Source organism: Capra hircus, chromosome 22, assembly GCF_001704415.2.
Source record: "Capra hircus breed San Clemente chromosome 22, ASM170441v1, whole genome shotgun sequence".
NCBI lineage: Eukaryota > Metazoa > Chordata > Mammalia > Artiodactyla > Bovidae > Capra > Capra hircus.
The window spans coordinates 37545038-37568748 of record NC_030829.1 but is presented as its reverse complement, the minus strand read 5'-3'; the positions used below and the strand labels follow the sequence as shown (position 1 = coordinate 37568748).

At 42.3% G+C, this 23711-nt stretch overlaps 1 protein-coding gene across 3 annotated transcripts in view; it reads left to right on the top strand.

The window, feature by feature from the left end:
• Nucleotides 1–23711, top strand: part of ATXN7 (ataxin 7) — a 139478-nt gene that overhangs the window by 22711 nt on the left and 93056 nt on the right. The window contains exons 2-4 of one of the 3 annotated variants that reach the window (XM_018067123.1): nt 6482–6580; nt 20209–20517; nt 20744–20812. In XM_018067123.1, coding sequence (XP_017922612.1) covers nt 20220–20517; nt 20744–20812 — 367 coding nt within the window. In that variant the 5' untranslated portion in view covers nt 6482–6580; nt 20209–20219. Of the gene's footprint in view, nt 1–6481; nt 6581–19471; nt 19795–20037; nt 20518–20743; nt 20813–23711 lie in introns of those variants that run through there. The other 2 variants (XM_018067124.1, XM_018067122.1) reach the window with 2 other exon arrangements.

Here is a 23711-nt window from a genome sequence, read left to right as displayed (position 1 = left end):
ATAATTAGAGGGGCTTAATAGAAGAGGAGGGATTTTTTTTCTGGATCTTTTAAAGAGAGATTTGTAGTAGACTATTCAGCCCGCCTTTAGGTAGCATTATTTCAAGAGGAAGGATAGAACTTAAAAAGCCTGCAAGCATTGTTCATAAAAAATACACTTTTGTCCCATTAGCCACTGCCTTTATTGTAAGCCATTTTGTAGTGACCTTGGACAAGCCATTTAACTATTTTAAACTCCTATTTCCTTCCTTATTAATATTGTCCATAGGACTGCAGTGAAAATCAAATAAGACTGGGCCTGTCAGATACTTAGCACTGGGTCTAGCCCAGAGTAAACACTCAGTGAAAGTTATTATTATTGATAATGTTAGTATGTATGACCCCAGAACTAAATAGTTGCTAGCTGTTCATTTATCTTTCCTAAAGGACCACCTCGAGTAGCAAAGAATGACTTAACTGAGTTTATTTATATGAAGTTTAGAATTCTGGAACCCCAGTTTGGTAATAGGAGATTAATGTTCCTCTGGCAGAATATTAGAGGAGAAACCGTCTCTGTCCCCCCAGGCTTGCATCCTTCCATTTGACTTCACAGACTTTTTATTCCTCTCGGAAGAGGATAACAGGAGTATTGGGCTGTAATTTACCCATCCTCCCTCCTTCCCGGAACTTCCTCAGCTCTATGGTGAATTTGTCCGGGAAGAGTGAGGTTAATGTCAGAAGAGCTACTTTTTGCTCAGGCCTGATGGCAAGTTCTTAGCAAGAGAAGAACATCCCTCCCAGGTCCATCTTACTTTCAGTGGAGGGATAATTGTCAGAGCTTGTGGTTCCATTTAACCCAGTTTTATTCAGCAGGCATTTATTAACAGCCCTGGAGAAACATGATTGAAATGTTGCAGATCTTGCCTCTAAGAAACCCCCTTAGGGAGGTGAGTTTCTTGAAAGGTAAGAAGAAAGGAATTGAAGGTGGCAGGAAGAGCAGGTGTGAAAGAATAGAGGTGGGAAGGAATGATACAAGCTCACCTCAGGGATGCACCTGCCTCAGGTCTGCCCCTTATTGGCCTCTCCTCACAAGCCTCAGTTTTCTCTCTGTTAAAGGAGTAGAGTAAACGTTCCAACATCATAGACCTGGGAGGATCAAGTTAGATGACACACATAAGTGTTACTCAGTCATGTCCAGTTCTTTGCCTGCTAGGCTCCTCTGTCCGTGAAATTGTCCAGGCAAGAATACTGGAGTGGGTAGCCATTTCCTTCCGCAGGGGAATCTTCCTAACCCAGGGACTGAACCCAGGTCCTCCCACATTACAGGCAGATTCTTTACCATCTGAGGCACCAGAGAAGTTAACAATGTGTTAATAGTACTGGGCACATAGTAAGTGCTTAGTACATGACAGCTGCTACTATTGTTACTGTTTTTGTGTGCTTCTGTAAATCAACCTGTAAACTCACTGACTTGACCGAGGATTTTTCACAGACAAATTGGGGCACTGGGAATTCTATTACACTTTTGGTTCTCTCTTAGGGTTCTGGTAAAATAGTGTACTGTAGTCACCATTGATGGAAAAAATGGCCTGCTGACGCCTGAGCTAAAAGGATGGAGAATCCAGTATATCTCAGAGAAGTCTGGGAGAGTTGGGACTTGAGATGGAAGAACCATGAGACCTAAAAGGGCAAAGGGAGTGAGGCATGACTATGCTGAACCCTTTGGGGAAGAGAGAGGCTGTATGCGGGTGTATAGATAGAAGCTGTCAGAAAACAGAGGGTCCTTTAAAAATGTTCAGACTCCACATAAGAAGTTTCATGGAGGGTCAGGAAAGCCCGCAACTAACTGCAGGGCACTAAGATGTATCCTTGAAACCTAGGCAAAGGTGCTGCAGTCCTCCTAGCAAGTGGCTTCAGCTCCTCCTTTACCAGTTCTGCTTTCAGACTATTTTGGTGTTCACTGGAGTGACCCTTAGTGCAGTCCTGTGGCTCAGGAGTTACAGAAACTTGACGGTGTCTGTGGCAGATTGGGTCCAGGATTGCGCTGTGGACCATCCAGTCCCATGGTATCCACTGGTTCTGCATCCACAATTTCAACTGCAGATTGTAAACATAGTGTCGAATCAGATGGTTGAATCCATGGATGAGGAACCTGCAGATGAGATGGTCAACTGTGTAGAGTTTCATTCTTAAATTTGTTTTGCCAGGGAGAAAACTGGTCAGGGTGAAAGTGAGGTGGAGCTTGAGTCGGAGGACGGTGAGTAAACTGGTGCTGCTGCTGCTGCTAAGTCACTTCAGTCGTGTCCGACTCTGTGCGACCCCATAGATGGCAGCCCACCAGGCTCCCCTGTCCCTGGGATTCTCCAGGAAAGAACACTGGAGTGGGTTGCCATTGCCTTCTCCAATGCAGGAAAGTGAAAAGTGAAAGTGAACTCGCTCAGTCGTGTCTGACTCTTAGCGACCCCATGGACTGCAGCCCACCAGGCTCCTCCGTCCATGGGATTCTTCAGGCAAGAGTACTAGAGTGGGGTGCCATTGCCTTCTCCGAGTGAGTAAACTAAGGACCCCATTTAAATCATGTTTTTGGAGAATATGCCCACAGTTAACAACCAGCTTTAAAAATTTTGGTTTATGATTTTTCAATTGGGAGACAGGAAAGCAACAAAGGCTCAGAGTCACAAGCTTGGCTTCTGACAGGAGACAAGGCTGGAAGGAAAATCAGTCATGTAGCCAAGCTGCGTACTTTGAGAGGTAGATGCTCAGTGACGAGAGGCAGCCCATAACATAGCATCAGCCCCATGCAGGAGAGCTAGCCTTAGTAGCCACATTTTTGGAAGAGAAAGTAGAAATATGGAATTTTAAGTGGATTTCCCCACTTTTTAAATATTACCAACAAATCTCTCCCCACCCTTGTCCTGTAAGATCACTAAACAGACAGACAAAACAGTAAACTGTTTTAGGCCCATGGTCTTTGCAGTGAGTTGAAGAATGGAGAGAAGAACGTGTAACCTAGCAGGCGGCTCAGATTCATACACTCCTGGATCCTGTGCTTTCAGGGCATGTCACTGGGCACAGGGCGCATGCTCCACATGTTCTCACTGAATAAATAAACCCACTGGGGTAGCCCTCTCCTGAGATGTGGAGAGTGAGGAGTCGGCCTTCCCTCATTTCCAGCTTAGAAGAGAGAATCAAGTCAGAACCTTTGTGGTCCTTCTTGTTGGGCCTCCCTTTGCAGCCCTTTCTCTTCTCTTTCACAGCCTCTCTGAAAGCTGGAAGTGAAGAAAATTTAAGAAATAGAAAGTGTGTACTTTCATGCTTAAAAACAGGGCCAACTCATTGTAGCCTGTATTTCCTTTCCTCTATCAAGGTTAGTACAGTTTTGCTTAATTTTGATAGACTCAATTATATAACAAGAAGTGATCCAGATTATGCCTTAAATTGCAACAAGGCTCTCAGTCTTAAAAGGACATAGAAATGTTACTCCTAGAAAATGAGTTCTTTTCTTTAAAACTGATAAGGGGCTGCCTATGTAACAGTGTGGGTTTTTTGCTATTTAAAGTTAATGAGAAGACTTTCTGAACCCTTGGGCATTCCACAGGATCCTCTTTTATATAAAATTCTGCTGGATATCTGCCCATTTATTTATTTAGTAGTACAAAAATATTACTGTCTTTTCTGCAAGATTATTTTTGTTGCAGTTATCAGAAATCAATTCCAAGAATTTAAACTCAGGTTAGGGGGCCATTTACCCTGCAGGTCCAGGGGATTCCTAAAACCCTACAGAGGATGTGCTTGGATCCTCTGGGAGACTATACATGGGACAAGAAAGCCCTGGAACCCCTTGGGCAGAAACCAGTTCCTTTTTTGTCCTCTGGGGTTCCAGGGCCTCCTGGGGCTGGTTTACTCTGAGCAGCATCTTCACACATCAGTCTTGGCTCACTGGTCTTTTCCTAGACACTGAGAGCACATGGGAAAGCTTGCAGCATAAACCAGAATAGACCCTGTTCATCCCAGTTTCTAGTTCTCAGGAGAACGAATTGAATGTCTTAGTTTGGATCATGTGTCCAGCTTTGGCCAAAACGAGAGGAGTTTGGAGTCCCATGGTATGGACATGACTTGGTATTGGGAAATATGGTGCTTACAGAATCACCATGGGCTCAACAGCCGCTCTAGACAAAAGGCATCATCTACAATCTCCACTCCCACCCCCCAACCAAAAGAGAAAGAAAGTAAATCTATGCCTCTCAGGACTCTGGAGAACATTCAAATTATGCCTTGTCTTCTTGTTCCATCTCCTCTCCCACCTATAATGGGCTGTCACTTTTAGAAAAGCTTTAAAAATTATATTTATTGAATGCTTGTTACATAATAGGTAGTGAATGAGTAAAAGCTATCAAGTTTTATGTTTCTATTGTTCGGAAATATTCTTCAGTCGTCCTTTTAAATTATCTCTCTTTCTCTTCGCAAAACAAAATAAAGCGGCTGTTTAGACAGTTTGGTGTACTGAAAAGGGAACTAAATAGCACCAAAGGCCTCCGTTCTGGTTCTAGTTTCAAACCATTTATTTGCTGGGTAATCTTGAACAAATTATGACCTCTCAGTTTCCTCAGTAGTAAAATGGAGATCATAATAACAGCTCTTTTGAACACAGTGTTATTGTGAGATAAAGTGAAAGAACATATACAAACGTGATAGTTTTTTTTTTCTTTTTTCCTATTGAAGAAAGATTTCTGACCCCTATTCTGAGAAAAGTTACTATTTTTAAATGCTTATTTTTAGTAGCTGCCACTACCATTTTTCTCCAAGAATAGGGTTTCTCTTAAAGCATTTTTACAGTATTCAGGCCAGTAAATGGTGAATTCTTTTAAAGGCAAACACTGTCTTGGGGGAAATTTTGCAGCACTCAAGATCTGATGACTTCCTTGAATACTTGGAGATGTAGATGAAGTATCCTGATGGAAAATTGAAAACTAGCTTGACCTGGAGAAGTAAGGTCAAGCACATACGATGCCAGTGTTCTTCTGTCTGCATCTCCAGTCTACCTTGAAGGAATAACCATCAGGGAGGTGGCTAGTGGCTGCTTCTTTTCTGGGAATTTGTAGGTTTCCTTGGAGTGATTTGGCATAGCTGTAAAATTTGGCATAGCTGTTTAGAATGCAAAGAAATGAATTTTGGCTCAGGATAGACATGTTAAACAGGATAGTGGCTTTTATTGGAAATAAGGCAGAAAAGAAACACTAAAATAGAAATCAGAGAAAAAAACTTTTAAAAGGTACGAGACTGGGATGCAATTAGAAATCTGAGAAACAGCTGGCTTATAAAGATTGTAGGAGTGATTACATTGCTGAATAATATTCCATGAGTGAATAAAACAAACTGTTTAAAAAGGGAGAAGGGAGGGATATGATCCAGGAGCAACTTAAAAGCCAATAAAGGTAATTTTGAATAAATGTTCAAACATGGCATAGAATTTCAGCCACTGAGTTTGGCAGAAGCTTTATTAGCACCTCAAACCTTAGAAATATTTGGCTTGCCATCTTCGAATGTATGATAATAAATATGAGTTGAGGAAAGCAGTATTCCTGCCTCCCAACCTTTATGAATAGCCAGTGAGGATTATAGGAAGAGAAGTGTATTGCTAGTGAATTTTTCATATGAAAGCAGCCTGCCTTGTGCTTTATACTTGAACAGCATCTGTGTCGTAGTTGTGTCATTGCCCGTATTTGCTGTTCTTTCTCTCCTGCTGCCTGTCAGCCTTGAACACCGGCTTAATTTCTAACTCTGTCTTGTTAATACACCAGCTTAATTTCTAACTCTGGCTTGTTAATCTCCGGTCCCTTGATTCTGTACCTCAGTGCGCCCCCCCCCCCAATTAATTTGAATAGTACCCACATTCTACTTTAAATGTGCGTGTATGCACAAGTACAAAAATACATAGATAAGGGAGTGGGTTTGTGTGTGTGTGTGTGTGTGTCTGTGTCTGTGTGTGTATGTGTGCTTTTTAGAAAGATGGTTTAACTGAGCTTTTGTTTCCTGTCTGTACCATTATAAATTGCTTTTATAAACTGCTGAATGATAAAGGACAGAAAGAGCTCTCCAAATAATATTCTCACTCAGTGTGTTGTGTGTGTGTGTGTGTTTAAATCTGTGATTCTGACAGGTTTCATAGGAGCAGGCTTCCTGAATAGCCATTTTAAAAATTAAGTGAAAACTCATTAGTGGCAAATTACACACAGTGATTTTAAGCCCCAGGAGGCTGACTCTGTACATATTGAGTAGTCATTTGTTCTTAGTTTATTGTATAAATTAGCCAATTAAATTCATTGTAAAAAAAATTGAATTGAGTTTGTTGTTAAACTGGTACAGTGCCTCGAATTTTAACACTTTGACATTTTAAAGCACATATATTAATTTGGGGACCCTGGCAACTAATGAGACTGTAGATTTCTGATTCATTTTATCCATTGTTTCATCGCTTTGCCTGTTTTCTTTTTTTTTGGTAGGTCTGAGTAAAATTAAGAAGAAAGAGCTGCTACAATCACAGCAGATGAAGATCCACTAGTGAATTGATCCAGATTTTTGGCCAGCCCTCCAGAGAAAAGGTAACTTGCTCTTTCACCATAGCAGGGCTGAATAAATGCTGCAGTGCCTCTGATGATAAGAGTTTGAGTTCTACCAAACAATGGTAATTTTTGAAATTTAAGGTATCTGAGTAAGATCTTCAATTTTAAGCATAACCCCAAATATGATCATATTAATGTGAAATGACAGTGAATTTTAGAGTACAGTAATTTTAGATGTTTGTCAGATTAAAATCTTCAAAATAACCCTCCCTCCCCCAAATTCAGTAAGAATTTTGGAATATTTTGGAGATAGGAAATCCACCCCTACCACCTTCCCCACCGCCCCCCATCTATAGTCACCTTTTCCTGTAAAGCTGTGTAAAGATGTGCTCTTGTATTTTGTCCTGTTTCACTTTGCCAAACTCCTGTTTTCTTCTCTCTACAAGCAATGTAGACCCAGCTGCCCAGGGCAGGGGAGAGTTTAAGGAAATTGTAAAATAGGCAGGAGGACTTCAGGCGCACTTTCTGGGCCCGGTGTCTTTGCCCAGCCTGCCAGAAAGCTCTCAGCTCATGAGCAGTCCCAGATATTCACAAAGATAGCAGCCACTGTTCATTGAGTTTCTCACTACACGATTGTGATTTTCCACTTAACTATCTGGGGAGGAAGGTGGTATGTTTCATATAATGTGAAAAAGGAGAAAAACTGCTGGAGGAATTTTTATTATTAAAAAAAAAAAAGAGAGAGCTATGCTCCCATCTACTCTTAAAAGAAATGAGGGGGCTTCCAAGTTAAGATGCAGTTTAAGATGAGTCATTGAAGAATAAAACTGAAAAGAATCCAAACAGGAAAGACCAAAAGAGTTTCAGCCTCTGAAACTGATCAGCTTACATATTTAGATGACAAACTGCAGTGCTTCCGTCAGGTTATAGGCATCTGTAGCAACATGAACATGTGGACAACATGAACATGCATCTTGACCATGACGAAGCAGAAACGGGAGCTTCTAGAAGGATGTGGCAGTTTCGTTAAGGTATTTAGAAGAACATAGGACTGGGTAGCTATGTAGTCTCAACCTTCAAAATAGGCGGCCCTTAAAATTTTCCTGCCCAAAGCCGAAAGGCCAGTAGTGCAGAGGTGTCTTGCAGTGATCATCACAGTCATCACCGAGGATGGCATTCTCTGTGGAATGTCTAAAAAGCGCCAGAGGAAAGAGAAGCAGGACTTTCCTAGATGGTGATCAGCAGCTGGCAGGGGTGGGATATGAGGAGGTGAGAGGAGAAAGTAGAGAGAAAACATATCTGACAGAAATGCTAAAGGAGCTCGTTAGTCTATAATTGTTTACTGAGCTTCTACTGTGTGCAGGATTGTCCCTGAAGAGGAAAAGAGAGCAATAGGAGGTGATTTTCACAGACTACTATTCTGATGAAAAATAAAATACAATAGGATTGTTACTGTTCAGTTGCTAAGTCATGTCTGACTCTTTGCAACCCCATGGACTGCAGCACGCCAGGCTCCTCTGTCCTCCACTATCTCCCGGAGTTTTTTCAAATTCATGTCCATTGAGTTGGTGATGCCATCCAACCATCTCATTCTCTGCCTTGCTCTTCTCCTTTTGCCTTCAGTCTTTCTCAGCATCAGGGTCTTTTCCAGTGAATCAGTTCTTCACATTTGGTGGCCAAAGTGTTGGAGCTTTAGCTTCAGAATCAGCTCTTCCAATGAATATTCACGGTTGATATCCTTTAGGGTTGACTGGTTTGATCTCCTTGCAGTCCAAGGGACTCTCAAGAGTCTTCTCCAGCACCACAATTGAAAAACATTAATTCTTTGGTGCTCAACCTTCTTTATGGTCCAGCTCTCTATACTGAACTTTGTTGGCAAAGTAACGTCTCTGCTTTTTAATGCAGTCTAGGTTTGTCATAGCTTTTCTTCCAAGGAGCAAGTGTGTTTTAGTTTTATGGCCGCAGTCACTGTCTGCAATGGTTTTGGAGCCCAAGAAAATAAAATCTGTCACTGCTTCCAGTTTTTTCCCTTCTGTTTGCCATGAGGTGATGGGACCAGATGCCATGATCTTATTTGTAATGTTAGAGTTTCAAGCTTTTTCACTCTTCTCTTTGACCCTCATTAAAAGGCCCTTTAGCTCCTTCTCGCTTTCTGCCATCAGAGTGGTACATACAATAGGGTAGCAGGAAACCAGTGACAAGGGCTTAAAGGAGTATCACAGACTCAAGTCTGCAGGGATCAGATGTGTGGAGGAATGAAATGCACCAGGTAAAACTATGAGAAACTATTAGATTCATGACCAATCTCAAAGGGCTCACTTTTTCAGTACCAGCTGACTGTAGGCCCCAAAATCCATTCAGCAAGTATTAGTGGAGTGCCTGCTTACATGCTGTGTGCTCTTCTGGGCACTGAGTATTAATTAGTAAATGAAAGGAACACAAGCCCCTGCCATTGTGCCACTGGAACAGATAACAGATAGCAAATATAATAAGTAAATACAGTGATCTGCCTTCTGTTTTAATAAAACCACTCTGGGCACTCTGTGTATTCAGTTAGGGTATAGGGAGCAAGGGTAAAAACAGTGAGAGCAGTTAAAACTGTGGTTACTGAAATAACCCAGACCCATCAAACTGTTAAGAAAATGGGAAACTTAACCTTAATGAATTTTCTTGATTGTTTTCAAAGTTAGCAATGTAAAAAAGAATTTGAGTCAACCTGAATAAGTCTGGGATTCTGCCATGTGCTGACACTTCGCTACTTTGGGTATAGAAGTGATAAAGGAAGTAAGAGAAAGGTGAGGACTTTGGGACAAGGCTAGCTTGGGAAAGGTCAGAATGGATTTGAACCTCACATGAAAGAAAGCTTGATTTTGATTATCACATGAAGCTGAACAAAGGGAAAAAATAATGGCGTGCAGCTAGTCATAGAAGTAAAAAGGTGGAAAGAACCCGAACATCCGTCAACCGATGAATGGATCAGTAAATGATGATATATCCGCACACAGTGGAATTTTATTCAGCCATAAAGTAGAAGAAGTTATAGATATGTGCTCCAACCTGGGTGAACCTTGAACCGTATGCTAACTGAAAGAAGTCAGACACAAGAGGTCACATACTGTATTGTTTCAATATTGTGAAATACCCAAAATAGGCAGATCTATTGAGAAAGAAAACATGTGGTTTCCAGGGGCTGGGGGAGGGATGGGAGATGGGGAGTGACTGCTTAGTGGGTATAGGGTTTCCTTTCAGGGTGATGACATGTTCTAGACAAGGCTGTGAGTATGATTGCATCACATTGTGAGTGCACTCAGTGTCACTAAGTTGTACATTTAAAATGGTGAATTTTATGTTATGTGAATATTACCTCAATTTTTTTAAAAAAAGGATGGCATGTGGAAAAGTATTTGAAGGATACGTGTTTTACATCGTGTCTAGCTAGAGTGGAGTCTTTGTAAGGGGGTGTGATAGATGATAAAGCTAGAAGAAAAAAAAAAGGGATGTTGAGTCAGGTAGTGAAAGTTGTTGACTGCCAGGCAAGCAGTTTAGATTCTCTTCTGTTGGCAGTGTTAAAACCCAGCAGTGTCCGCTCCACAAGTTCTTAAGAAGGAAACTGAAGCAAGGTTGGTGCTTTGGGAATTGCAGCCTCTGGGTTTCAAAGCAAAGCAAGCAGTCCCTGGCTTTATCAGTCTAGGATATTTCTGCTCACCTCATTGAATTTCATGATACTCTCATGGAAGTCTCAAACAAAATTAATTTAGAATTTCCTAATCTTGAAAAAAAGCATGCTTATTATAGTTCCTGATTATGAATGTTTGCTATTAAAAAGTATTAGGTAGCTATGTGAGATGACTGATACATCAGCTAACCTTGATTGTGGTAATTGTTTGGAGATATATATGTCCATGCTTAGTCACTCAGTTGTGTCCAACTCTTTGTGGCCCCCTAGACTGTAGCCCACCAGGCTCTTCTGCCCATGGCATTTCCCAGGCAAGGACGCTGGAGTGGGGAGGCACCTCCTACTCCAAGGGATCTCCCTGGCCCAGGGATAGAAGCTGCGTTTCTGTGTCTCCTACTTTGGCAGGCAGGTGGATTCTTTACCATTGGCACCGCCTGTGAAGCTCTGTGTATCCATATCTGTGGATCTTTCTCAAGTATCTCAAATCATCACATTGTACACCTTAAACATACACAATCCGTTGTGTCAATTATATTTCAGTAAAGCTGGGAAAAATGTAAACATTATATAAACCCTAATAAAAAGCCCCTTTAATTACATTCCTTCCCTCTCTACTACCTGTAAGTCTATAGTTATCTACTGTTTTCTATACATAGATTTATTGTTATTATATTTATTTTCACAAAAGTGGCATGTATTATGCATAGTATTTTGTATATCCCTTTAAAATATTTATATCTTGGCTGTCTTTCTACTTCTTTCTTTTGGATTGCTATATTACGTGCTAGACCTCCATTTGTAAAGACAACAAAAACAAAAAATGAAAAGCAAATGCCATTTACCTCTTATTACGAAGAAAGTGCAGTATCATAAAGTGTAAAAGTAACTAACACTTGATGAGCTCTTACTATTTGCCAGGCATTCTTCTAACCATATTAATTTGTTAACTCCTTGTAACAACCTGATGAGGTAGATATGGTTTGATCCTCCTTTTGCAGAAAAGTTAACCAAGGCACAGACAAAATGTGTCCTGTTACATTTTGGTAACAGGTTGATGGATGGTCAGTGGCAGAAATGGGCTCCAAGACCAGCCTCTGCTCCAACTTGTTCAACTCCATCTTGTTATGAGGACCTTGTGGTCAATGGTATGAGATCATAGAGGTTTTTCAAGAGAAGTCAACCTGAAATTTTGTGTGAAATTTTCCAAATTTTATTGTTGGCTTTAAAAAATAGCTTTATTGAGATATAATATAAATGCTGCAGATTTACCATTTGAATCATTTTTAATACATTGACAGTGTTGCACAGACAGCACCTCTATATAGGTCTAAAATTATTGCATCAGTCCCAAAGGAGACATTGTTTCCATAAAGCAGTCACTTTCCATCCTTCTCTCTTCTCTCTTACCAGATCCTGGAAGCCGCTCATCTGCTTTGTTTCTATGGATTTAACTGTTTTGGATATTTCACATAAATGAAATCATGCAATATGTGACTTTTTGTGTCTTGCTTCTTTTATTTTGCATGTTTTTGAGGTTTATCTGTATTGTAGCATTTATCAGTATTTCATTCCTTTTAATGGGTGAATAATACTCTATTGTGTGGCTATACCACATTTTATTTAGGCATTCTTCAGTTGGTGGACACCTGGGTTGCTTCCATGTTTTGGCTTTGTGAAAAATGCCCTTATGAACGTTGATGTACAGGTATCTCTTTGAGTGCCTGCTTTCAGTTCTTTGAGTGAACATCTAGAAGTGGAATTGCTGGATCATATTGTAATTCTTTGTTTAACCTTTTAAAGGACTGTCAAACTGTTTTCCACAGGGGCTGCACCATTTTACTTTCCCATCAACAATATACACTGATTCCTCCACATCCTCACCAACACTTGTCATTTTCTGTTCTTGTTTGTTTTTATTTCCTTACTGGTCATCCTAGAGGGTATGGTGTGATATCTCATTGTAACTTTCGTTTGTATTTATCTTATGACAAAAAATGTTGAGCATCTTTTCATGTGCTTGTTGGTCATTTGTATTATCTTGTTTGGAGAAATGTCTATTGAGAACTTTTTGATTTGTAAAAATTGGATTATTTGTCCTTTTTAGTTTTAGATGTACGAGTTCTTTATACATTCTACATACAAGTCCCTTATCAGGTAAAGGATTTGCAAAAATTTTCTCCATTCTCTGGGTTCTTTTCACTTCCTTCAAGGTGTCCTTTGAAGCACAAAAGTTTGATAATTTCAATGAAGTTCAGTTTATCTGTTTGGCCTTGTTTTGTAAGAAATAGTAAGTTGGATTGCAGCCTTCTAACCATCCACTTGTGACTGCAGCTGCGTTGCCCCTTTCCCCAGAAACCGACGGGGAAAAATGTTCTGTGAAAATACCTGTTGTCTGGAGTGAAGACAAGAAGCTCTGGAAAGCGGCAAAAGTCGAGTCTCATCAGTGGTGGTTTTGTTTTGGTTTACCTTTTCTGCTCCTGAGGTTCCTTCACTTCGAGCAGTTGGGTGGAAAGGAGAATGCGATAGAAAGCGGAGAGCAGGATCAAGGTCTGTGTGTCCTGCAGATATTATGCTGGTCAGAAGCATAAAACTGGTTAAAATGTTGAAACTTAGCCTTAAGTCATAGATGGTACCATTTAAAATCAAAGTTGCCATGAGAATGAAGTAATTGTGTCTTTCTGGGAAAAAGGGTTTAGGGACCATGAAATCTAGAGAGTCATTTGGGTTCAGGTCTCTCCCTTTGTATAAGAAAATATTTGTGTGGGTTGGGGCTTGAAGATAGGGACCTGTATTCATTTGCAGCCATTCATTCACATGTTAGTGAAATGTAAATCTGCATGCTATCTCTCTCTACCAAGGAAAAGAAGGTTTTATGTTAGAGGTGGAAAGGGATGCAAACCTTTGTGGAACAGTCTGTCTGTGGGGAAGCAGTTCAAACCCGGATGGGTTCCTGAATCAATGTATACAAAGGGTGTGGCAATTAGGGGAGTTGTGTTTGCTGAATCTATGTCCTTGCTTAGGGCTGGAACTTTGCTGCAGAAAAAGGGAGAAAAGAGCTGTGTTGTTCCTTCCCTCTTGTAGTAGCACACTTTCAGTTAGTCCTAGAGTTCAGCCCTAAGGCATTTTGCTTAGGGACCTGGCGACCATACATATTACAGTTTGTGAGGAGGTGGTTTCCATGTTCCAAATGATACTCTTATGTTGGGAATGCGAACTGTTAATCCATGGGAGACTAAACATATATCTCATTGTCACCATGATTTCAGGACATATACTACCCTTAACCTTGGTCCAGGAGGTCCAATTTAGATTTAGAGGTGTATGAGATCCTGTGAGCTTAGTGTGAAAGATCAGGAAAGATTTTGTTAAGGAAACAGAACGTGAGGGGGGATTTTAGCCAAAGAAGAGTAGTTTTATAGATGGTGTGATCCATGTGAACAGACTTGAGAGCTGGGATGTGGAGGGAGAGCATACTCAGTACTATGATTTGGTCATTTTAGCCAGACTGTAGGGTACCTGCAAGAGGGAACGCTGTAGATGTGGTGGAGCTGGGCCTGGGGCCAACTGTTAAAGACCTGAAGTGCTATGAAAGGAGTGGTTATAAGTTCAGGGATTGGTGATGAGCCCCTGAAAGTGTTGGAGCAAAGACTGACATAACTGATGCCATGCTTTACCCTGCAAGAATGATGATAGCATAGCATGGCTAGAATAGAATTGGGCTTTCTATGTGACAGGCGGGGTGCTAGTAATAATAGCTATAGAGTAGGGTGTGGTGCCAGAGAAGGCGATGGCACCCCACTCCAGTACCCTTGCCTGGAAAATCCCCTGGGCGGAGGAGCCTGGTAGGCTGCAGTCCATGGGGTCGCTAGGAGTCGGACACGACTGAGGGACTTCACTTTCACTTTTCACTTTCATGCATTGGAGAAGGAAATGGCAACCCACTCCAGTGTTCTTGCCTGGAGAATCCCAGGGACGGGGGAGCCTGATGGGCTGCCATCTCTGGGGTCGCACAGAGTCGGACACGACTGAAGCGACTTAGCAGCAGCAGCAGCAGCAGGGTGTGGTGTATGTGTGTCCAGTCGTGTCTGAGTCTTTGCGACCCTATGGATTGCAGCTGCTGGGTTCCTCTGTCCATGGGATTTTCTAGGCAAGAATACTGGAGTGGGTTGCCATTTCCTTCTTCAGGAGATCTTCCCGATCCAAGGATCCAAATCATGTCTTCAGCATTGGCAGGCAGATTCTTTATCTCTGTGCCATCTGGGAAGCCTGTAGGGTAGGGTACTTTTGTACTGATAACTTTCTTAATACTCCTCATAAAGTAGATACTCTTGTTTTACATCATTTTATAAATGAGGAAACAGCCCGAGCGAGAGAAGTTCCACTTTCCCCAGAGTTATACAGTAAATAAGTGGTAGAGCTGGGATTCAGCTTGGGTGTATTGGCTGTAGAACACATCCTCTTAACTGCTGGGCCCAAAAGATGGTGATAGTTCACCATCTTCAGTGAAAGCTGATTGGTACAAAGGTGACATAGGGAATTATTTTTAACAGTGTGTTTAATCTTTGCATTTTATTGCATCTGAGGCAGTGTACTAGAACTATGACTATACAGTCAGCCTCTTTTTATAGCTAAACATTAGTCCAATTTTTCCATTCCATTTCTATAACTTAATCCTTTTCCTCTATTTTTAAAAGAACTCTTTTAACTTTAAGGCTCTAAATGAAGATTTTAAATGAGATTTGTGAATCATTTAAAATTACAGGCTAGTATCAAATTCCTAGAAACATTTGGGTGTTATTCGGTTTAAAGTTATATGTTAATGTGTATTGTTAAATTTTCTCTCTTTCAAAGCAGTTTACTATTATTGGTGAATGATTCTTTGGGAGAACTTGTACGAGCTACACACGTATGATTAAGAAAACAGACCAAAAATTTAAAGCTTTGAACTTTTGGGCAAATGACATAGTTAATAGAATGACTACACATACAGGTTAAGTCTTTTATATATGATTTTTAGTTATTTTTGGCTGTGCTGAGTTTTTGTTGCTGCAGGCAGGCTTTCTCTAGTTGTGACAAGCTGGGGCTACTCTCTTGTTGTGGAGCATGGGCTGTAGGGCACGTGGGCTTCAGTAGTTGTGGCTCAGGAGCATGGGTTCTGTAATTGTGGTGCATAGGCTTAGATATTCTGCAGCATGTGGGATCTTCACAGACCAGGGATGGAACCAGTGTCACCTGCATTGCGAGGCAGACTTCCAATCACTAGACCACCGGAGAAGCCAAGGTTAAGTCTTTAAAAAGATAATTACCTTCATCTTTAAGTCTCTACTTTTTCAACTGTCTATTATTCCTAATTTTGCGCTTGATTTTCAGCAGTTCCAGCCACTGAGCTGATGAATTCAATTTTTTCCACTGTTCTCCCCCTACTGGAATACTCATGTATCCATAACAGGCCAGAAGGTATTTCATTAGAGGGAGCACAGTTAAGGAGAGGCCTGGCCTGGACATACCCCTTATGCAGAAGAGAGCCCTGGCTCTGTCTGGAGAATTAAAAAGGAAAGAGAGTGAGGTGGTCAGAGAAGGGAGAAAGGCTGTAAACAAAGGCACAGCCAATTTTAGGAAGAAAGAAACCCACGGCAACACATTCCTAATTCAGTAGTTCCGAGTTTCTTGTTACTCAAATGATTGCAGTCCTTTGGGGTTGATGATGGAGAATCTCTGTTATCAACCCTGTAATTTGCACACATAAATATACTGTAGTTGCTAGTTTTTAGGTTTATTAAAATGTTGTATTGGGACTAGTGGTTCTTTCCAAACAAAAAGACTGGTCATGTGGGGTCTTGCATCTTAGAAAAGTTTTAGACAGTTTCAGCCATTTTACGTTAAACTGGATTTAAAGATTGTTTTGTTGTTTTGTTGTTTTGTTTTGCATTTAGTGATGCCTTTGGCCTTTGAACAAAGCATTTTACAATTCTCTGCTGTGCAGAGAATCCTTTTTGTAAAGAGAGACCTTGTTACCCTTGGCACCTACTGGGAACATCCCTAAATTTGGATGGTGAAGTAAGGCCACCTTTTAAATACATCCTTGGAAGGGATGAAATGCTCAAAACTTGGCAGCGTTTCACTTCTGACGGCCTAGTTCTTAAGCCACATGCAGTTTAATTGGTGGTGACAGCTTTTTCCATAAGAGCATTTTGATGAATTTAAAAAACTCCTACTTCTCATGTCCTCAGTGAAATTACTGTGTTGTGTTCAACCCGGTGCCTAACAGAGTGCCTGATACATGGTAGGTAAGCAGAACCTGTTTGATGAGTTGAATCTTCATTACTCAAACCTTATAAAACCTATCATTTATCTGTGCAGACAGATACTGAAGATCTTCAGAACTGTAAGACAGCATCAGAAGTATACGGGTAGGAGAATTGATCGATAGCATACAAGGAACACATATGAAAATAATAATAAATGAATGTAAATTGTACTGCTTATGGTTTTACATATTTTTTTGGGTGCAGAAGAGGGGTGTTTAGGTAAGAAGTCATCAGGTCATCCTTATTATCAAACCAAGTTTTTGAATTTCTGTTGTAATCTTGGTTATAGGGAGTGTCTTTATATAAGAACACTTTTAAAATGTTGCCTAAATTTGAGTTTCAGAACACTGTACTTTTCTCAGCTAGCAGTTTTGGCTTTTGTTGGTTACTCATTCAAGCTATTGGGAAACCCAAACCATCTCTGGATATCAGAAACTGCATGTTCTAGAAGGAGTTAGGACTTTTCATGGGTGAAGAGAATCTGGTAAAAGGCATTGGCTGCAGGAAAAGAGAGATGGCCAGAAACTGCCTGTCATTCTCTTGGTGCTCACATCTTCAACTTGGTAACGCAGTTCTCAGATAAGAATTTATCTGAATTGTTCAGTGTGATATAAGATACTTGTTTATAGTGTTTGTTTTGTCTTTTTTTTGTGCTTTCCATGTATCTTTTCATGCAGTCCTCAAAAGGAACCTGGCTTTATCTTTATTTTACAGGTTAGGAAACTGATGATCCAAGTAAGTTAGGTAACTGGCTTACGTTACATAGTTTGTAAGTGAAGAGCCACTATATGAACTCAGAAAAAATTCATAGGGACTGGCTCCAGAGCCCTCCCTCATTTTCCTCATCTGTAAATAGTAATACAACTCCTGCTTTACACAGCTGTGAATATTAATAGAGCTAATGCAAAAAGGTACCTCCAACAATGCTTGGCACCTAGTAGGTACCCAATAATTGATAGCTGCTATTAGTAACAATTTCTCTTAATAACTATCATAATGCTAAGAGGATATTTAGTATTTTTATTTTAAGCCCTGTTGTATTTTCTTTATTAAACCAGTCAAAAAGAGGGGGGAGGTATGAAACTGGAATAAGGATGGAAGTTGAAGTATTACAAATTGCCATATTGACCCTCATTACCTTTAAGTCATATTAGTGAATCTTCAAGTATTTTCACGTGTAAAAAGGGGGAAATCGAGCAGTATCTTGAAGTAGGGCTGTCCTTCATGTTTGCCACTCTTCCCCTTATTTTAATTTTCATCCTGTACTCTCAGAGATCAGAAGGGCTGAACTCAATAAGCAAACTATCTTTGGAACCTACATACCTGGGTGGCCCTAAGCTTTTCTTTTTAATGGCAGCTCCAAATGCCATAAAATTCAAATTTTTGTTTTTCTTAAATGTAGAATATTGCAAGATACAAAATAATCCATAAACTGTGTGCTTTAGTCACAGAAAATCATTGTTAGGTGTTTTTTTTTAATGTATTTCTGTAATTCTACAGATTTTTCAGTGATTTGGAAGAATGAAAAATTGAAAGTCTACATTGGTGACATGAAGATTGAGGGCCTTTGTTACAAGTTAGGGACTGAACTACTAAGGAAATTATGTTTTACCTACACATTTTTTCTCATTGATCCTCTTCTGTTGGAAGTTAAAACTTTAGAAATGATTTTTTATCCTACCAATCATTTCTACTATTTTTGGTTATTCTTTTTTTTTTCCTGCTTCTTAGATAAGGACAGGAAGCATCCATAACTTCATTTTTGGGAATTTTTGTTTGCATGTCATCCAGGAAAAAATTTACACACTTATTTCTAAACATTTTAAAAATAAATTCATATACATGTAATTTTTAAATTTTTTTTCCACTAAAGCCCTCAAATTTTGAACCTAAAATAAGTACTTTCCACAGGAGCCCTGGGTTGAGTTTAGGATGCAATAACGTTACATTATTTTTTACTCTTCTTTAAATATCTTTATATTTCTGAGGGTTGGACTTTGTTTCTTTTGCAGGTAAGTTGGCCACCTCTGTAACATCAGATGTTCCAGATTAAGAAAAAAAAAACATGAATAATAATTTTTAAAAATGAATAAGCCTGCTTTTTCCCCATCTAAAGAAAGCCCCTCTAAGTAAGCAGCTATGACACGCGTGCCTCAGGAGTGCGGATATTACTGCTATGTGAAACATGCTGATTAAAATCCTTGTTTCTGTCTCAGGCTGCAGATTTTTCACACAGTTTGAAGTAACAGTAATGCTAAGAACACTTAATTAAAAGCGCTTGATGTGGTCTGCTACTGTTTCAAGTACCTCAGGTGCTTTAGTGCATTAAGTAGCCCTTTATTTTACCGTCTTTACCCATCACTTGAGCAAAAGCTGTATGCGCAATGTGTGTATTGCGGAAGGGTGCTAAGTTTTGTGGGCCAGTGCTTGAGTAAACAATATCTAACAGAAAACAGTATTTTCTAGGAATGCTGTACATTCACCTAAGCCCTAGCTTCTCGCCCTGCCCAGGCAAAGAAATCATAAAGAGGGAGGGAGAGACCAACAGCTTGAATTAAAACTAATTAGACTTGGGGGTGGTGGGGTGGTGAGGAGGGGTGGGGGTGGTAGTGAATGAATCACTTCCAGGAGCATTGGAAAGGGAAATATAGAAATTTGGAGTCGTGTCTCTAAAACATGTAAACGGATTCGCCTCGGTCTCTCTCTCCTCCACTGCATCTTACACTGATTTCATGGTCTCCTCTTTGCTGAACGAGCTCAAGTAACCCGGGAGCACGCGCTGATCTCCCGTGGTGGGCTTCGGGCCGACACCTGGGACAGCACCTGGGCTGCATTTCCTCGCCTGCCAGTGGTTTCCTCCGCGCTAGGCGTCCCGCTCAGCGGCGGCTTCCCATTCATGCTTTTGACAGCCGCGCGGCCGCTCGCGAGCTGAGAGCGAAGAGCTCCTTGAATCCGCCCCTGCTCTCTGGATTGCACCCGGGCGGGAAGGCCCGACAGCTACGCCGCCCGCTGGTGCCCCGGGGCCGGCCGGCCGGCTGGTTCCTCCATAGGTGGCTGCGTTTCCGACTTCGCCCTGGCTCCACTCCGGGGGCTTGACGTGCAAACTTCGCCCGAGAGAGCTGAGAGGGAGGGACCGGCGAGGGGGAGGAGGCGGCGGGAGGCGCCTCCGCTTAAGGGAGCCGGCCGGGCGCCGCCGCTCGGACGGACGCGCGGACGGAAGGAAGGAGCGGGGCCGCCGGGCCCGGCCCAGGGATGCGAGCGGCCTCAGGGTGGGCAGCCTGGGGGCCGGGGGTGCGTCTCGGGCCTCCCCGCCGTGGGCCGCCGCGGCGAGGCGCGGGGCTGAGGCGGGGGCAGCTCTGGGCGCCGGCCTCGGCGCCGGGTCTCCACGGCGGAGGCAGGCTGGGGACCCTACGCCGCGGTGGCGGCCCGCCGGCTCTCGTCCCCTCCCCCGAGGGGCACTGGAGTCGAAATCGAAAGCGAGCCCGCGCCGCGGACTTTGCGCCCAAGGCGGGGGATGTGGGGGTTGGGGGTAGGAGGAGGAGAGCTGGGGGTCTGGGCGGCCGGGGGCGCTGTCAGCGCGCCCCACCCGGCCCGCGGGCCGCGCACGCCGCCGGAACTCCCCGGCGCCTCCTTAAAAGCAGCCCCCGCGCGACTCTTTTCCCCCTTTTTTTGTTACATTGTAGGAGCGGAAAGAATGTCGGAGCGGGCCGCGGATGACGTCAGGGGGGAGCCGCGCCGAGCGGCGGCGGCGGCGGGCGGAGCAGCGGCCGCGGCCGCCCGGCAGCAGCAGCAGCAGCCTCCGCAGCCCCAGCGGCAGCCGCCGCCGCCGCGGCGCCTACGGCCGGAGGACGGTGGCCCTGGCGCCGCCTCCACCTCGGCCGCCGCCGCAATGGCGACCGTCGGGGAACGCCGGCCCCTGCCGAGTCCCGAAGCGATGCTGGGACAGTCGTGGAATCTGTGGGTCGAAGCTTCCAAACTTCCTGGGAAAGACGGTGAGTGTCCACGCCCTCCTCTTCCCCGCGCAGCCCCCATTCCCCCATCCTCAGACCCTTCTCCCCTCCCCCGTCCCGTGGCCCGCCCCCTTGGGGGTCAGAGATGCTATCGCCGGGTTGGGGAACGCGGAGGTGCCCGCACCTACTCCGTGCGTGCGTGAGCGTGCGTCACACTCTCCGCAACTGACCTGCCTCTCTCCTCCTCCTGTGTGTGTGTATCTCCTAGGGACGGAATTGGACGAAAGTTACAAGGAGTTTGGGAAAAACCGCGAAGTCATGGGGCTCTGTCGCGAAGGTGAGTCTAGCCATCTGATGGAGTTTGTACAAGTCCAGGGGAAGTATCCTGGCCGGCTGACCAGGGCGGTAGCTTGAGCCCACCTGAGCCACTCCGCTCCTCCCACGCGAGGATGCTGTCTGATAAAGAAGAAAGGGGAGGATGGAGCATTTGGAAAATCCGGTTTCCGGAGGCTTCGTATATCCGGGAGTATCCAAAGCCCTTCAGTGGAGGCCTGGCTGGGTGTAGTTTAAGCGCATTGCCAGTGATGAACGCTGGGACCAGCAGTGAGTTTAACCCAAATGAAACGCGAGGAGTAGAGGGAGAAATTCTCAGCTTCCAAAAGCGTCTCCACGAACGTCTTAGGGGGTTCTGGAAAGGACACCTTGCCACCTGTAATTGTCTGCCAGCAATAAAAATGAATTTTAAAAAAGACAGCACTTTACCTGTACAGCCTATTTCCATAGGATTTATGTTACAAAGGTTAATCAAAAGGATCATCACAACCAAGGAGCTGTTGATCGGATATTTTTTCTTTTTTGTATTTTTATGAAGGTGTCAAAATCAGCGGGGCGGGGGGGCGGTCACAGAATTTTATCTGTTGAAAAAAGCCTTTGGTGCACTTATGTAGTGAAATCAGAGTCTAATTATTGGTCAGTTTTTTATAAAAACTGTTTGGCAGAAGGAAATAACTGTAACTAAGTGTGGATCTCTAAATGAAAGATATCTAGGAGCTGTCAGACTTTTACTTCAGGTTTTCTTTTTCTTTAAATAGTCCCCTTTGCTGTCGAAGGCCTGTGTTAGTCCTGGGCACATGGTGGTCAGAAAGGTCTAAAGGAGTCCAATCTTCTCTAGACTGAGTTCAAGCTGTTCCTTCAGTAGTAGTATGGACAAGGACTTGAGTGAGGTTTGGTATCCAAAATATTGAGTTTATATTCCCAGCGGAACTTTATTTCTCAGTGTGGCCATTTATTTTGGCATTGTTATTGTCAAGGGCCCAAGAATAGGTACAGCTTTGGCAAGAGAAACATTTTAAAGTCCAGAGTTGGCCCATTGTTACTCTGTCTCCACACTTCTTGTTTTTAGTGCCTGTCTTGTCTTTATGTTCACAGTTTTGGTTTTTTTGAACTAGCTTTTTGTTGGCCTCTTGGCACTAGGAGGAAGAGTAATACCAGTGGCAACTTTCTGAGAGCTTCCAATTGTAACAGATTAGAGAGCAAATTAGTTGATTTTGCGAAGGCGAATTGCTGTTTGAGAGCAAAGGAAAGAGAGGGAAAACACAGGACTTGCTGGCGATGTTGCAATAGGAAAAATCAGTTGTTAGTCCGGTTTTAGTGTTGAATTGGCAGCCTGCCTGGGCTTAAAAAATTTAAAATCACTAGGTGGTAACTCTCCTTGGAAGCAGTTGGAGTAGAGCTTTAGAGGATCTGACCTGCTCCTGTTCTTAGTTTTTCTTCTCTGGATGTGGATATATTTCCCATAAAGAGTTTCTAAATCTGTGTGAAAACATGGTGCTAATTATTGGTAATTCGCCTACAGAGGTTGAATAAGTATGTCTGTATTTCATTGCACTACTTGGTCTGGATTGAGACCCAACCAAATGTAGTTGCCTGGACCCACTTTTTGCTGTATTTATTTTCTCTTTGGGCATAGTCATTAGTGTATTTTACCAAAAAAGATCTAGGACCTCTTAATTCCTGTCTTGGGGCACAAAGGGATCATAAATTTGGTGTCTGTGCTTCTGACCTATCAAATTATTAGTGGCTATTAGTGATACCATTTTTTTCCCTAAGCTTCTCTAGCCATTCAGAAGATGCTGAAGCAGCCAGGATGGCTGAATTTCTGCCTGCCAGTTTTAAGTAGAGACTGAAATTTCTAATTCAGTCAATTTTCGATTCATTTGTGACTTTGTGGATTTTCTGGGATAAGTATAAGGATGTCCAGCACTTAGACAGAGGGCCTTTGTTTTTCTAACAAATAGTTCATGTCAGACTGTTTAAGCATGAAAATACATTTTAAAATTATCAGACACTTCTCCTTTGTCTTTGATTGAGATTATCTCCTACTGAGGAAAAAGTGTTTTGGAGTTAAATTCTTACTAATTCTTCTTGTCAACAAAGTTAAACTGAAAAGAAATATGTAGATAAATTGAAACTATGAATGAACGACTAAGTCAGAAACTCTTTGTCTTGGAAGATATTTAGGAATATTGATCAGACTTTTTGAATTCTCCAGTTTATGATTGTACACCTAAGAGTTAGAAACCTGGGTTTGAAGTTGGTAAACATTGCATTTTACCTTTCAGAATCTAAATTCCTCTTTGTCAGAGGAGATGATAATACCTACTTCCCATGGAGGTTGTAAGGGTTGAAATTAAATGAGATAATAGAAAATGACTCCATACATGCTACTTCTTTTCAACCCTTTCAACTGCTGATAATCTTAGCATGATCTCCTAATTTGTTATTTATCTAGGTCAGAAATTTTTAACCTGGGGCTTGAATTGGCTTCAATTCAAGGAACCTGGAATGTCAGGTCCATGAATCAAGGCAAATTGGAAGTGGTCAAACAAGAGGTGGCAAGAGTGAACGTTGACATTCTAGGAATCAGCGAACTAAAATGGACTGGAATGGGTGAATTTAGTTCAGATGACCATTGTATCTACTACTGCAGGCAGGAATCCCTCAGAAGAAATGGAGTAGCCATCATGGTCAACAAAAGAGTCCAAAATGCAGTACGTGGATGCAATCTCAAAAACAACAGAATCATCTCTGTTCGTTTCCAAGGCAAGCCGTTCAGTATCACAGTAATCCAAGTCTATGTCCCAACCAGTAACGCTGAAGAAGCTGAAGTTGAACAGTTCTATGAAGACTTCCAAGACCTTTTAGAACTAACACCCAAAAAAGATGTCCTTTTCATT